This window comes from Magallana gigas, chromosome 5, assembly GCF_963853765.1.
Source record: "Magallana gigas chromosome 5, xbMagGiga1.1, whole genome shotgun sequence".
In the NCBI taxonomy this organism is placed as follows: domain Eukaryota; kingdom Metazoa; phylum Mollusca; class Bivalvia; order Ostreida; family Ostreidae; genus Magallana; species Magallana gigas.
In genome coordinates, this window is record NC_088857.1 from 35,116,432 (window position 1) to 35,132,900 (window position 16,469).

Sequence of the window (16,469 nt, forward strand, 5' to 3'; positions counted from 1 at the left end):
CCTTAAAAATGACTAATTACGTAACATAAGTGTAAATGATTGCCATGTATAGGTAAATAACCTTAGAATGAACATAATTGCTTCTATAACGCATCACAAAATATTTCACGGTAAAAGGTTATCATTAAAAGACTTCAGAGCTCCCTCAGCCCCTAATTTGAAGGGCCAGCCCCTTTTTCTTGATTTCAAATGAAAGCTTTTGTCAATTCAAACACATTTTGTTCAAAAAGTGTTTACAAATTATGTACCGTTCTCGAGATATCTTGAGAGGGTCGTTTTAGGGGCCGACCCTGTGACTCCTTTTAGGGACCGCATAACAAGGAAACTATGGTTTCAGGTTGTTAAGCTCTATATTTTGAGCATCTTTTGTTAAATATTGCTTATCCAAATGTTTCTTCATTTTGAGATATTGAGCATCAAAGTTTTGGACTTCTGGCCCCTTAAAATCCCTAATTACGTAACATAGAAGTAAATGATTGCCATGTATAGGTAAATAACCTAAGAATAAACATAATTGCTTCTATAACGCATCACAAAATATTTCACGGTAAAAAGTTATTATTAAAATACTTTAGAGCCCCCTCACCCCCTTATTTGAGGGGCCAGCCCCTTTTTCATGATTTCAAATGAAAGCTCTTGATTTAATTAAGATTTTTTGTTCTACATGTTTTAACAAAATGTTTTCATGAAAAGAGATATTCAAAGAAAACCAAGAAAAATCACGACGCCTTTTTTATCCTAATTTTCAAGCTCGGGCGAGCTTCGGCGCTCTTTGAGATAAAGATGATTAATGACCATTAGACACTATTTCATTCTTTCGTCTATCAGCCCTGAAAAGTTCAACATCATATCTTGAATGGTAAAAGAGGAGTTCTCGTGACAAAATACCCCTATAAAAACCGATAAATCCATGATATCTCAAGACAGGAAGTGACGTCATAAACAAAAAAAATTTCCAACAAGGTTCAGATCAATACCTATCAGAACTGAAAATTTGACGTAAATCAGTTGAGCCGTTTCCGAGAAATCGCGTGCACAAAATCGGTAAGAAAAAAAAAATAATAATAATAATAGGGAAAAACAAACCTAAGAAAAACAATAAGGTCTTCCGTTGGAAACGGAAGACCTTAATAATAAGAAATCGTACGAAAACTATAAGGTCTTCCGTTGGAAACGGAAGACCTTAAATATAGTCATTACAGTCAGAACATTCAGAATTTATTGGTGTTTGTGTGCACTTTGTTTGTTAACTGTTGGTAAAGGAGTAGGCTAATCAAGCGGATACAATGTACATATGGTGTAGCAGGTATACTTTAACAATAAATAGTTTTTTTGGTAATTACAGTCATTATGTACATAGGATATACTCGGACATTTTATGGACTCCGAACCGTGATTAATGATGATAACACTATGCAGTCTATCAATAGAAACAAGACTGGCTGAATTTGACAAAGAAAATGACCATTTCATAACTTCCTTGGACTCCCCAAATTCCAATCTACGCAAGGGCATTTGAAGATTCATCCAAAGTCAACCAGCAATTAGCACTTAAAATCTGTATGCTACATTTGATCCATCGATTAAAAAATTGGCATGGCTAGACAACTAAGGATATTATGCCCATGTGCATTCGAACATCCCATATGTCTACAGTTCTATAATTGGTCTCTCTATTATTAATAGTTTATGATGTGAATGATTAATAATAAACGAATTTAGCATAGAAAGCGACGAATAAAATCTATCGGTGATAATCTTCTTGCTAGCTGGAAAATTATCTTTGATATTGACATATCTTTTATTGCCTGCACTGCGTTGGGTATTTTATAGACACTAATTAAAATGTTATCATTTTACAATTCAACTTGTTATGTCACATATACTGACTGTAAGTTGAAAACTGGCATGAATAGATGCATTTTATCATTATCTAATAAATCCTGTTTGTAATGCAATAAGATGTTTTGATTTAATATTTTAGTAAAAATATATTGATAAATTTTTTTAAAAATCTTTTGTTAATATTTTTAAGCCTATTGATGAAATCTTTTAAAGAGACGTGTCATATAAGGAGGTATTATGCAATGATTCGACCAATTGTGATGTTGCCGACAGATATTCATAGTTCGCAATTAAACACCAGATATATAAAGACCTACATTGTAGCAAAGACCATTCAAATTGAAGAAAATATAGGTCTGTAAAATACTTCCTAGATACACCAATGCAAGAGGTCTGTTGTAACTCCACTGCTCATTGATGAGTATTGATTTTAAACACAAGGGGTAAGTAAATGAAATAAAATTCTAATCATCAACATTAAATTCATGATAGAAGAGAAATGGAAAATTAACACTCAAATATAATATATACCTGAATAATTTTTTTTAACTGAATTTTTGATAAGGCGTAAACTATTTTTTTTTAAATTTTGTTTCTACATGTATTAATTATTTTTGCGTTCCAGGAGATATGGGTTCCATAAGTAATCCCTGGGTATTTTGCCAAAACTTGTCCACAGTTATCGTATCCTGTACACTGTTAATTCGGGTACGTTTATTTCAATGTACAGTGATCATTTTGATTTCATTCTTTTAGCTTTATTTTATCATACCCAAGCACCTTAACGATAACTATTACGTTTCAAAATATACATGATGAAGTGTTTACATTTTCGAGTTAATTTATTTAAAGGTTTTGTCGATTGGTTACGTCATTTGTGGTTTCGTAATAAAGTTCCAAGATCCTCTACTACTGTACAATGTGATCCCAACAGTGAATGAGTGCAAGCTGGGAATTTTTCCACTAGGGTCTTTTCTAAATGCGCTCATATTCGCCCCGACACCTGTTATGATATTCAATTTGCTGAATTCAGTGATCACATACCTCGGCATTTACAGGAGAAGGATTCAGTACTTACAGATAGTTAGCATGATTATAGCATTTTATCAAATCTCTCTCTTTCTCTCTCTGTCTCTCTCTCTTTCTCTTTCTCTCTCTCTCTCATATGTCTCTTTTTAATAAAAGTAAAAAGAACAATTTTTTCCTTTCAGAATGATTAAAATATAGTATATATACTAGTTGAATATTTTTTTAATTGTTTTATTTTGATTATCATCATACAGACACTGTTGATAAATTTAAAAAATAAGATTATAAATATATAAGAATGTTTGAATAATACATATGATGTATTTATTCTATTATACCATTGTTGTAGAGTACAACGATTAGCCTCTTGAATCTGATATGGTATGTAGTTTTAATTGGGCTCTGGTCATGGCTGATTAATGAGGTAGGTTTTCATAATCTTTATATCTTATATGTTTACAAAATACAAACTATTATATTTACGGTCTTGCATATAAATGTAAGTTTACATCATACATATAATTTTTATAGTCTAAGACTATAGCATATTCAATGCAAAACTGAAGAGTTATGCAAAAATTTAGTTATCAAAAATCTTGTATTAATACAAAAATATTTGGCTTTGTCAATTTGCACTTAATTGTTGTTTTTCTAAATGCACAAGGCAAGGTTTGGGATGCATTTGTAAGAGCCTTGTAAACAATTTACGAGAGTGTTGTCAATTCATTTACATTTTTATATTATCATTATCATGTTTTTTTGGTATTTAACATTTTTATATGGAACCCGTCTTTAATTACGATTTTAAGATTCAGACTCACAATGATATCAAGGAGTGTTACGCAATGAAGTGGGAACAAAATAGAAAGTATTGGAATTTCATACCTGTAAGTTTTATGAACGCCGAAAATTGAACATTGATTTTAAAATATTCATCTTATTATTTTGCTTCCTTTTCATTTCATCTATCAATTTAGCTATATAAATTGTTTTTACTAGCTGCCGCGAAAATCATTTCAGTAATAAATTTTTATAAATTCGCAAATATTGATTATATATTTGGTACATGTATCTTAATTGTTGTTATTAACGGTCAAAACTAAAAGCACACACATTGAAAAAAAAAACACATTAGAAATTGCTTGTACTAAACTAAAGCAGGAAATCCATACAGGCAAATTTCCTATGACATCAACTGTTAACATACATTTTCAGATCAATCACAGGCTAATTCTTTTACAGCCTTTGTAATAATTTCTCTCTCAAATCATAAAATCGGCATTGATTCGATTGCATGAATACTGTGAAATCATAATTGTTCGTGGCCAAACAATTTCGGTGGCTTTTGTTGGTAACCCTTGCCCAAACATTTACATCCCACGGACTTATAAACAAGCATTTGTAAAATATTTATCAAAATTATCCCAAATGTTCTACCGACGGAATTACGTTTCCACGAACCAGGAAAAAATTGGCTACCCACGAACATTGACCCCACGAATAAAAATGATTCTACAGTAAACATTTAAATAAAGTTGGTTTTTATTGCATATACATTTCCGAATACTGCATTTGACAATAAATCAGTAAAACATTGATATATCTAATACGTTGTCTCCATGCACTGTAGTGATGATATGTCTTGGTTTTTAGAAACTTTGTATGAAACATTCATGCATTACAAATATTACATTAAAACATCGTGCTATATCTTCATTTCAATGCACAAATGTCAAAGCTAACTTTTTTATGATACATTTTTGTAGGCGACAACTGCTTTGAAAAAAATCCACGTTAATGTATGATAAAAACAAAACACCACAGATAGTAAATACAAGGGTAGCGACTGTAATTTAAATCAATGCAACTTTTACATACAATCATTGGTCATTTTAGTTTATCTTACTTTTAAAAAATATAATCTTGTGTCTTAATTGGTAATTGGTTCAGTCAGCACTTCTATTCATCCTCAGATGTTTAACGTTTCGGAGTGCTGTGGGGTGGATAGACCAACAACACCACCACCTGGCTCAACGTCTTCACCTACTGAGTGTCCCTTTTCTAAGGGTTGTTTTGATATCTTTTCGAACAAGATACATATGTATGGAAGGTTGTACATAGCAGCGCTCGTTGTGAATTGTATTACAGAGGTAAATTAGTGAGTTTGTTAATGAAAAACTGCTTTAATTTATGCAACCGATGGAGTACATATTAATTTTTAATGTAATTTAATTTTTTACCTTAAGGATATCGGTTAGAGTTGTCAATTTTTGATTCTTACAAAGTTTAATAACATCTCCTAAATTTGTTCTAAACTAATACATATTTTCAAAATGAAGTATCATTGACATTGCATTTGAGATTTTTATTGTTTAAAGGGTACCTGCAGTGCCGGTCAATTTTTGATATAATGAAGATCTATGTGTGAAAACATCATCTTGAAAATTTTACAGCGATCGCATAAGTAGTTTTTGAGATATTTGGGGAAAACCCGATTTCACACCTGAACGAGTTTTGAATCAAGCCGATTTGGCGCGAGATGAACTGTGACGTCACGGGGTCAACGCCGCTGCATGAGAAACAGGAATATCGTATGAAAACTGTTCGTTTTCTTGCATTGTTTTATCGATATATGAACATTTTTTTCTGTTGTTTTATTTCCGTATCATACCTGGATGACTAATTATACTGTTATTTGAGTTTAACCCGTATTTTATCGAACAAAAATGCCGAATTCGGACAATTGTTTGCTTCATGAATTTCGTCAAATGTGTAACACATTTTACATATAAATGCACACCATATGTAGCAAAATGACAATTAATCAAAAAATTATTGTTATAAGAAACATATTTTGTTAATATTGTCATTCTTTCGATTGATTTCTCAGTGACATTATTAACTGATTAATAATATTGAAAATACATAATGATATTTCGTAAAAGGTAACTCGGGGTCTATTTCTCGTATAAGGCATAAAATTACAAATGATGTCGCCCGATTATTCAATAATATGACATCGGACCAATAACAATCAAAATAGTATGCATTCTTCAACAAACAAACACGGGATTATAAACGGATCAAGGCAAAAGTCCAAGATGGCTGCATGATTAACAGTCTGTCTCGTATTCTTTTAAAAATACGATAATGGAATTTAATTTTACATTTATTTACATCCTTTGTCAAAATGTTCCAGTTTATTTAGATTTCATAATGATTCGTTGTCAGTATTACAATTTAAGCTAAACGGAGTTATAGAGCGTTTAATTGCTGACCATAGCGCTCGAAAGAGAGTTGCACTTTATTAAATAAGAAATAATTATAAATCCGAAATAATTACTTATTCACATTAAAAAAGGTTTCAATTGCGGAATTGTAAATTTGGTCATTATTCAAGTGATTAGATAAGTAACAATAAAGGCATTTCGAACATTAGTTTTACTATTTAATAGTATCATGCATGATTCTTTAATCACTGATTGACGGACTATACACATGTTTTAGCTGACGAATGCTTGATTTTACACAGTCTAATTTATTTTTCTGTTTTATCTTTTAACAATTGAGTAGCTAATTATACACAAATCAATTTACCAGTTTAGAGGTGTGAAACCCTCTCTTTGTTCACCAGACTCGTGTGCCTTGTGTATACATACCCCAGACACACGTGTGTCTGGAGCAGTGGCTTCGTTAGTTTACCTGTTTACCTGTATCATTATCTCGGATCACTCGTGTGTGAAAGGATATTATGTAATCAAAAAATGAATAATGAACATAAATTTGCCCATGTAAGCGCTTTTAGATATCGTATTAATCGGTAAAAAGGCGACGAGAATAACAAATTTTAAAATCCTTTAAAAAGAAATCTGATTGTAATAAAATAATAACAGATACAAATTTCTAGATCTACAATACTTAAAATAACAAGATACGGTCAAAACATCAGACCTATATCAATCATTTTGGCTGAAAAATCGAATTTAATTTGTATAGCTTTGTAAGGAAATTTCCCTCGTGTTGACCTCGTGACGTCACTTCCGCTGAAGCCTCGTTATCGCCTAATTCTGTTTTCTCTTGATTAGATTTCCCAAAGCAGGTAAAAATAGTCACTTTGAAGAGGCGTAACTCCGTTATTTTTGCACCGATTTCGATGCGGTGTTTTGCGTTAAATTTTGGTAAATAAACTCTATAACATTTGTTTCACATCGGCTGGGCTGCAGGTACCCTTTAATGTAATTAGGCTAAAACAAAAAATATAACTGTAGCAAAACAGAGGAATTCCGGACCTATTTTTATGATTCTATTTCTACTTAAACGTTATTGGCAGCACAGTTGTAATAAAAGTTAAAGTATTTTCTATTTATCAATAAAATTTTAAATATTTTCAGTTGTTTTGATTTAGTTAATCTTTAAGATTATCGTACTGCACACAATGCAAACATGTTAAAAAGGTTTAAGACATTTATAGACAAAATGCCTAACTTAAGTAATAATTTATTTAACACGCTACATATTTATATACAACGAACTGTCATTAAATTCCACACAGTTTAGCTTTAAAATGTTTAACTTTTCATACACAATTACATGTATATCGACATCTTCTCAAGGATATTAATATAGTCTAGAGTGGTCACGGCCATTGAGTCCTCTCATACTAATTAAACAAAATTCAAAATAGGCTCAAGTGCATACAGCATCCCGGACTCCTTTTTTTAATTATGTAAAAGTTTAAAGAAAATTTAAGTTCTCGATTTGACGTCATCGATATACCAAATACAGCTGTACATGTACTCTCTCTCTCTCTCTCTCTCTCCCTCTCTCTCTCTCTCTCTCTCTGTCTGTCTGTCTCTCTCTCTCTCTCTCTCTCTCTCTCTCTCTCTCTATATATATATATATAGTGCATAGAGCATCCCGGACTCCTTTTTTAATTATGTAAAAGTTTAAAGAAAATTTAAGTTCTCGATTTGACGTCATCGATATACCACATACAGCTGTACATGTACTCTCTCTCTCTCTCTCTCTCTCTTTATATATATATATATATATATATATATATATATATATATATATATATATATATATATATATATATATATATATATATATATATATATATATATATATATACTACAAATCAAGTAATATGTACGGTGGCTGCCATAGGACATATGCTTGAGATATTGTTTTTAAATTCGTGGCCACGAAATAAAAGTTGTTCCCACGAAAAGTTGTGGCCACGAAATAAAAGTCGTTCCTACGAAATAAAAGTCGTTCCTACGAAATAAAAGTCGTGGCCACAAAATAAAAGTCGTTCCCACGAAATAAAAGTCATGGCCACGAAATAAACGTCGTTCCCACGAAATAAATTTAGTTTCCACGTAATAAATAATTTCAAATGAAACTACAATTGAAGAAGTTTATCGTAAAAAATATAATATGTCAAAAAGTTCATCTTTAATATTTTATAATTCCTTCAAAATAAACATTGTATCTATAGAGGCAACACATTGTAACAAAAACAGAACCTTTATTAATTTTCATTATCTACTTCCAAGGAATTAACAGTAGGTAATAGCCAAATAAACATGAACCAGTTGTGCTCATGATTTCAGTTACTGTAACATTTTACAGCCTTGTCTATATCTTACATTTTATATAGCACTTTTCAGTGGGATGCATATTGATTTGATAAAGTCAACTGGGCTAAACATTAACAATAATTAATTAATTTTTGATGTGTTTTACAGGTCATATCAGATATGGATTCTCAATTGATAAAACGAGGGATTTTTTCAATATATTTTTCAGCAAACTTTTTATTCCTATCTGAAGTTCTAACAGTAATAAATACAAGTCATAATAAACAAATAATAAGCTGGTTCATAGAAACAGCTAACTTGTATATTGACCATCTTAATAGCTGAAATACATAAAAGTAGTATTTTAACAGTACTTGTTAAACCCATTAAATTCTCATTAAGTTACAACAAATAAAATTCGTGGGAACGACTTTTATTTCGTGGAAACGACTTTTTTTTTCGTGGGAACGACTTTATATATATATATATATATATATATATATATATATATATATATATATATATATATATATATATATATATATATATATATATATATATATCAATATAAACCCATTAATAACCAGTGAAAAGTGGGAAAAATTGTTTTAATTTGTGAAAATATAGAATAATTTGTCAACAAATTGTGTATGTCAATCCTGTTAAAAATTTTTACCGCTAGATGTATATCAATATAGATAAAAAACATATTTTGTAGATTGTTATGATAGTAGGAACAAGTTATCTTCATGGCCTCTATGCAATTCTCCCCAAATCAACATCAGAAAAAACTATTGATTTAAAGGAAATGCACAAACTCAGAAACGGAGCAATCGTTTCCATGTGCTTTTCTCTCAAAGAAAACTGGACAAGGTATTCATGCGTTTCATGTGAATCATACATACATCTAAACTGAACAAAACTTACATTTGTAGCTTACAAGTGATATGGATCTGAATTAGCGTTTTCATATTCTTTTATCTTTGTATAATTTTTCTTTTACGGTTTTGTTTCAGGAACAAGCTCTCATCATGTTTCGGATATATGTCAGTGTTTTCCTTGGTTAGTGTTTTTTGCTGTTTAAGTGACCACGTATAGCCATAAAACAAATGAAATAATAATTCAAATTGAATTCATACTTAAGAAGAAATTTATTCGGTCGAACTGAAGAAACTATGTATTAAGTATTAAACATGTAAAAATATACATTTTAAACATATTTTGACTTCAGGCAATAGACGGCACGATTATCCTAGCTATCTGTCTCTCGAGATACAACTATTACGACCTAACATTAACGGATGGATTCTATCAAATCAGTGGACCAAACAATATGAACATGGGTTACACAAAAGATGCACTGTTAATTACAACTATGTGTGTTATGATATGGTCAATATTAGCAAAATCTTTATCTCTGGTTGGAATGCGCTTAATGAAAAGATGGTTATTTGTTTTGGTGAGTATAATTGAAAAATATTCTCTTCGATGTCACACAAATTTACCTCGTTAATTTTACTTCTTTTAGAATAGAAGAATACTATTTAACGCTACTGTATAAAAATTTTCTTTTAGTACATCATTTCTGAAATCATAGCGATGTTGGTAGACTGTATAGTTTTAATATTTGACGGCTTCCTAATAAGAGCGGTAGGTATTCTTTCTTTGGTTTTCGATTATATCTTAAAAAGGCACAATGGCTCAATGGTTACGGCCATTTTCAGACTGTATTTATGTTCTTTAGAAGAAGAGCTCTATGTAAAAATATTGGAAGGTTTCCAACTTTACCTTTATTTGATAATAGTTTTTAGATAAACAAATCATGTCTTCTATAAAAATTTTAGGTAGATATAATGGTAAGTTTGTTGACTCAAAAGCCTTCTTATTGAAGAATTTACTTTCATTTGAATACTTCTAAAATGCTTATTACATTATATATATATATATATATATATATATATATATATATATATATATATATATATATATATATATATATATATCAGATCTTTATTATTTTAAAATAATTATTACAGTTGTATTGCTGTCTTTGGAAAGATAGTTCCGAATGCAGCGAATATACCTATCCTACATCAACGGTTTCTACGGTATGAAGTATTGTTAAAACAACGTACTTGATAAAATTAATATGCATTTAAAGTGTTGGTATAATTTTTGTTTTAAATATCTCCAACAAGTAACTTATAATCCGCTTAAATAGGGCATCAAATTGTCTGAAAAAAATTTCAAATTAAAACAAATCTCAGTATTCGTTTTTAGCTCACCTCTAGTAAGATTTTTTCCGATAAGTTGTTGTCCGTCCTTCGTCTTTCGTTTTATTAAAAGGATTTTATGGACAGAAACATTTAACTTGCTCCATAGTCGAGTGAATAACGTGTCGGACTTGTGATGCGTACATCCCGAGTTCGAATACCGCAGGGGCTTTTGTTGTTACTTACTGGAAAAATTACTTTGAATATTCATTTTTTCGCTTATTTGACATTTGACAGTTAATTTATCATTATATATTTCATTATCAAAAAATTTCCTGTTAATTTGAGTGACTTTTTCCAGGTGTGTTATTCCACCTTAACATAGAAATGTAGGAAGAACGTTAAAAAACTTTTCCCATGAACTACAATGCTACAATTTTTGATATTTCTATGAAAGCATTCTTTTGAAAGTTTAGATATTAAATTGTTAGAACTTTGACCCAAAGACCAATAACTGGGCCCCAAGAGGGGTTTAAAGTTTAACATAGAAATACCGGGAACTTGTATATAAAATCTTCTTTCAAACTACCCTGCTATAATTTGATATATTACCATGGAAAAATCCTTTAAAAGTGTAGATTTAAAACTAAAACTGTCACCCCTGAACCATTACTGGGGTGCCAAAAGGGGTTCAAAATTCAACATAGGCGTATGTGTATGTAGGAAAGAGGTTAACAAATATTAAGAAATACTATGGTATTTTAATTAATTTTCTACTAAACTATCTGCATATCCTCATATCAAGGTAGTAGTGATTTGTTACATTATTTATAATCATGAACAGATGTTTTACAATTTTGCTATTTTCGATACGTTGCAATTGAGGCTTAGGATAATGTGATTAGTCAGTTGATGCATCGTAGATCTTAGGATATATGATGTTCAAACAAGTGGACTCTTTTTTATGCATTGTTTAATGTATGGTCAAATCTTGGAATATACGAATAATTTAATGAGTTTATTTTTTTTTTAAGAAAAGAGAATGATACAAGAACTGTTGTTTAAATTAGAGATATAGGCCCCTTCACGATAATTGCGGTATTGCTCTCTTGCAGGGCAAAACGATATACTTTGCCGAAATTTCAGTAGGTAGATAATCAAATGACATAAATGAAACAATTGGAGTTACGTCATATTTTATCTAACTATGTTATTTAGCCCTGCAAAAGAGCAGTACCGCAGTTACCGCGAAAGGGTTAATTGTCCATGGGCCTTTTGTGTTTTTTAGTTATTCAGATTTTGCTTGATAAATTATTGAAAGTTATACATGGTTTTATCTTCTATGGTCTACAATGGTACATTAAGGACACATAATTTTTTGTCTTAAAAAAATATGAGCAAATTTTTTTTTCCCGCATCGACTTATGTCGTGCACACAAGTAATGATTGCAGTTCTTTTCTCTATTACTGATAGTGAATAAAAATAAAATGGCTATTTATATTGAATATTAAAATATTGTGGTGCAGAGTATAAGTAGAAATTTTCATTAGGAACCGTTTTTATCTAGAGTTGATAGAATATATATATATATATATATATATATATATATATATATATATATATATATATATATATATATATATATATATATATATATATGTTGTGCGCACGATATGCTATGTCGTACACACAATATGGAATATTCCGCAAAATAATGTTGCGCACAAAAGATGGTGTATCATGAGAATGATATAACATATTGTACGTACAAAGCCATTTGTTTCGATGCACGATATAATTTGTTATGCGCCTGAGATAATAAATAAGTCGTGGGCACGGGATAATAGATTAGCACATGAAAAAAGAAGTATTGTACATGAGACAATATGTGATGCGCATGACATAATAAGTCGTATATTCGAAATATTATGTTGTACACAGAAAAAAATAAGTCGTGCACACAAAATGTATGTAATATGTCTTGAGCACGAAATAATTTGTCTTATGCATACGATAATATATGGTGCGTAAAAAAATCTTTGCCTAGTTTGTTATGTGTCCTGCGTGTACCACCTTTTAAGTGCGTAATAACATAATTATGCTCATCACAAATTGTTTCATATAATCTAGATATATTATGTCTGTGAAAATTGGAGAGGAGGTGCATTCTACGTTTGGATATCCACAGGAATTTTCATTTTTCATATTTTTCTGAAGGCAAGTTTTCTAGACTTTGTTATATATTGTAGCATTTTCAAACCGAAATATTCAAAGAAAGAAAAATGCGCTTTATTTGTAACAATATTATCACTGAAAAATTACATCTTGTTTCTTTGAACTAATCTTCAAAATGATTTTATTTTTTTTTTATCCTAGGTTATACTATTTGTTCTATCAGTTAAAATTGTAAGAGGGTTTAGGAGAACGAGAGTAGGGATCGATGAAGAAAACAAAAGTATTTTAAAAGAAAGAAATCAACAGCCATCTTTCGAAATCGAAAATAAGAAAAATTTAGCTAATAAAATGGAAAAAGGTACCAGCAGGAAAAACATTGACAAAAGTGAGAAAATTGCACTCGAATCTGAAAATAATGTGCTTTCAAACATAAGTACCAAAGAAAAGTTGAACCAGCAACAACAGGAATTAATTTCTATAAGGAAGAAAAAGTTGAACAAGGGACAGAGCGAGTTAAAATCTGAAAAGAAGAAAAAGAAAAAGAAGAAGAAAAGTAATCTTCCAAGGGAAACAACTGAGGAAAAATTCAACAGTTATAGCATTGACAAAAACGAAAGTATAGTTCTGGAGTCTAAAGATAACGTTCTTTTAAACGAAAGCACCGAACAAAAGTTGAACGATCAAGGATACGAATTAAAGCCTGAAAACAAGAAAAAGAAGAAAAAGAGGAAAAAGGGGAAGAAAAAGAGAGTTACTGTAGTAGAATTAGAAGAACTGTAGTAGAAGTAGAACTGGTGACAAGGTGTCCTAGCAGTTTAAAAAATCAGTTCACCAAAATGTTTCGAGGATGCTCCTAACCCAAAAGGCCGTAATTACTGGATGTAATATTATACATAGGGTATCAGTACATAGAGAGGCCATTAGAATTTTTTCAATTCATTTTATCATCAAAATCATTCCATATTATTTTGTTTCCATCTGAAATATTTTTTGTTAAAGAAAAACAAATGGATTGCAGCGATCCTTTTAAGCTTTTGTCATTTGAGTTGTTCACGTGCTTTATAATGGTTTCTGTATAAAAATGTGTTATTTGTGCAAATGAAAAAAAGTTATATTTAATCCTCGCATAAATGGGTTGAATGTTATGCTTGTATATACTTATTTTTTTCATAACTCTGTTGATTTTTACTTCCTTAATATATGATCAGTGGAATTCCCCCAGGCCTCGCAGGTGTAAGGTGCTAAATAATGGCTTTTTTTTTTATCTCTTAGTCACTTAAGACTTTTGTGTAATCCTGAAACTTTCATGGAAGAATCTTGCCCCATGGTATTCTAAAAGCCAATCAAAATAAGGAACAGAGTCATTTCTTTTGTTGCTGTTTGTGACCTTTTGGTTAGCCGTAGTTCATTCCTGCATTGAACATCCTTGTAACTAAATGCAGAAAAAAGTTTGGCATTCTCATTCTCACCCCAAGTTTATCTATATTGAATAAAAATTACACGTACCTTTGTTTTTATGATTGGTATTTTGATATTTTTTTTTTATTTGTAAATAATGTGTATTTTTATTTTTCGAGGTGTCAACTTTTTACCGCTACTTATTTTGACAAATATTTTGAATCTGGAAAGTTAGGTGATTAGCATATTGAAAGGTCGTTTTATATTGGTAGGGTTTTTGGTTTGACCCCCTATTATTTTATATATTAGTATTTTTGGGGGTTAATTATAATCATCTCTCCTATGCACTATCTCTGGCAAAACGGAAGTAAATCAGTGTTTGAACCTAAGCACAAATCATTACCGCTGACAAGTCCTAGTAGAAAAGTGGTTATTTACACAGACACACGCACTGCACTCGCGCTCAAAGTCGCAAAAATCTTTGACATTCGTGGGGAACTTGAGAAACTTCGTAGTACTTACGATGCCATTAAAATCCTCCGTATTACCCCGAGTATTTTACGAGTTCATGCGATTGTTTCTCGAGTCTTCCTCGAGTTTCCTCCGAAAGAATGGGAACGGTGTTCGATTTAATGCGAATACAATTCAAAAACAGGCAATCGGGGGCAAGTGCAATATAAGAACCTTTAAGTAAGTACGAAAATGCGACACTAGTAAGTGTTTCGCAATAGTATTCTTCTTTTGATTACTAAGTACATCGTTCAGTTATTATGTTGATCGTAGAGTTAAAAATCGTGTTGAAGTGGTTGAAAGTGAAACGTAAGATAAACGGATGTATAACGCGCAGGTCGTAGGTGTCACGTACAAAATCTGTTTAAAGATGAGTTGTCATTCGCAACATGCGATGCCCGTAGGCACCGTACTTCCGTCTTACAATAATTGTGCGCCAGACATATGTTTGTCTTGCAAACGGCAGAAATAACATACGCGTCGTAGATCATTTGCAAGTCAATCGTACCGATGTCTTTCTTTGACTCACGACAGCTGCACGTACAATTATTATAATTTTCACATACATTGAAGAACATTTTTTCTTTAGACATTTACTGAAACGTACTTTAAGGTTAAAAAGTGAAAAGAACTCGTAGAAAAAGAAGACTATTATTATGTAATTGCTGCTTTGGTGTTTTGGACTAACTTAAAACTGGACGACACAAAAGAAGAATGTTTTGAAAACATAATTTAACTTTCGAATGTTATACCATAAAATATTAAAAATTTCTCTGATATTTAGTAGAAAATATGCTCAAAAGTGTTTCTTGACGCTATGCATGTATCAACCAAAACAAAAACACTTCAGCGTTCTTACCAGGTTTATAGATAAATGATTTCAAATCTTTAAAGGTATATGCGGTGTGTTTTAGTGAATAACATTAGTAAGATCTGATTGTTCGTTAATTACTTTACTTAAAGAGAGGACTTTCACAAAAATTACTCTATCTAAGTCAATCGCTTTTTACGTGCCGTAAAAATACAGAAAATTTAAATTACCCCGCCTTAAATGAGTCACGTTACATTCATCTCGGTCTATCAAGAGCAATGGCTTAATTTTATTCACTTTCTTTAAACATATATACTAGTCAAAATTTCTAACGCCCCAAGCAAGAGTTTGTATTATACTGTTCGTAATTCTAATTATTTTGACCATGACAATGATCAACTATAAAAAATAAAGAATAACAAAGCATTTTATTAAAAAAATCAATCAAATTTTATTCAAGGGCTTTATGAAAAAATCAAGAAGGTAAAGGTACCGTAAGATATCAAAATCACAACATAAATACCCCATACGTTTCCCATTTGCACTAACAAAACATCTCATAGAGATCCCATGATTAAATAAAAAACCTTTGTGGAAGGTTATTCCTTAAGTTCATGTTGTCTAGTTATGCGAAATTCGGATACTGAGGAACTTTCTCATTCTTGAATTGATATCGTCCCATCCAGAAAGGCCATTGATTCGGTCTAAAATGTGATGTGCAGTTGCGCGTGCTGTAAGGTGTCGATCGGAAAGGTGATTTACCCTAATGTAGCGGTAATGTTGACCTGTCGTTACATGACGTTTTGGCCTTCATGGTGAGTCTTCAACACTTCCAGTTGCATTGAACTTCCGGTCAAGCCTTAGAATGATTTAGTGGTGTATGTAAAATATCTAGCGATCTG

The 16,469-nt window shown here is 31.1% G+C and overlaps 1 protein-coding gene across 1 annotated transcript; it reads left to right on the forward strand.

Moving 5' to 3' along the window:
• The first annotated feature begins 1,955 nt into the window (after positions 1–1,955).
• On the forward strand, positions 1,956–14,353 carry LOC136275663 (uncharacterized). Its single transcript, XM_066085302.1, has 13 exons — positions 1,956–2,288; positions 2,471–2,553; positions 2,698–2,928; positions 3,224–3,298; positions 3,684–3,761; positions 4,848–5,024; positions 9,178–9,332; positions 9,476–9,521; positions 9,691–9,918; positions 10,035–10,109; positions 10,496–10,567; positions 12,804–12,890; positions 13,050–14,353. Exons 2-13 carry the CDS (start codon positions 2,476–2,478, stop codon positions 13,626–13,628), a joined length of 1,881 nt encoding a protein of 626 aa, XP_065941374.1. The 5' UTR covers positions 1,956–2,288; positions 2,471–2,475; the 3' UTR covers positions 13,629–14,353.
• The last annotated feature ends 2,116 nt before the right edge of the window (positions 14,354–16,469 follow it).

Bases quoted from the DNA above. Each gene is read 5' to 3' on its own strand.
- LOC136275663 (XM_066085302.1), top strand. From the start codon at position 2,476: ATGGGTTCCATAAGTAATCCCTGGGTATTTTGCCAAAACTTGTCCACA. The intron at 9,522-9,690 runs GTTAGTGTTTTT...TTTTGACTTCAG, and splicing joins ATATGTCAGTGTTTTCCTTG to GCAATAGACGGCACGATTAT. The intron at 9,919-10,034 runs GTGAGTATAATT...ATTTTCTTTTAG, and splicing joins AAAGATGGTTATTTGTTTTG to TACATCATTTCTGAAATCAT.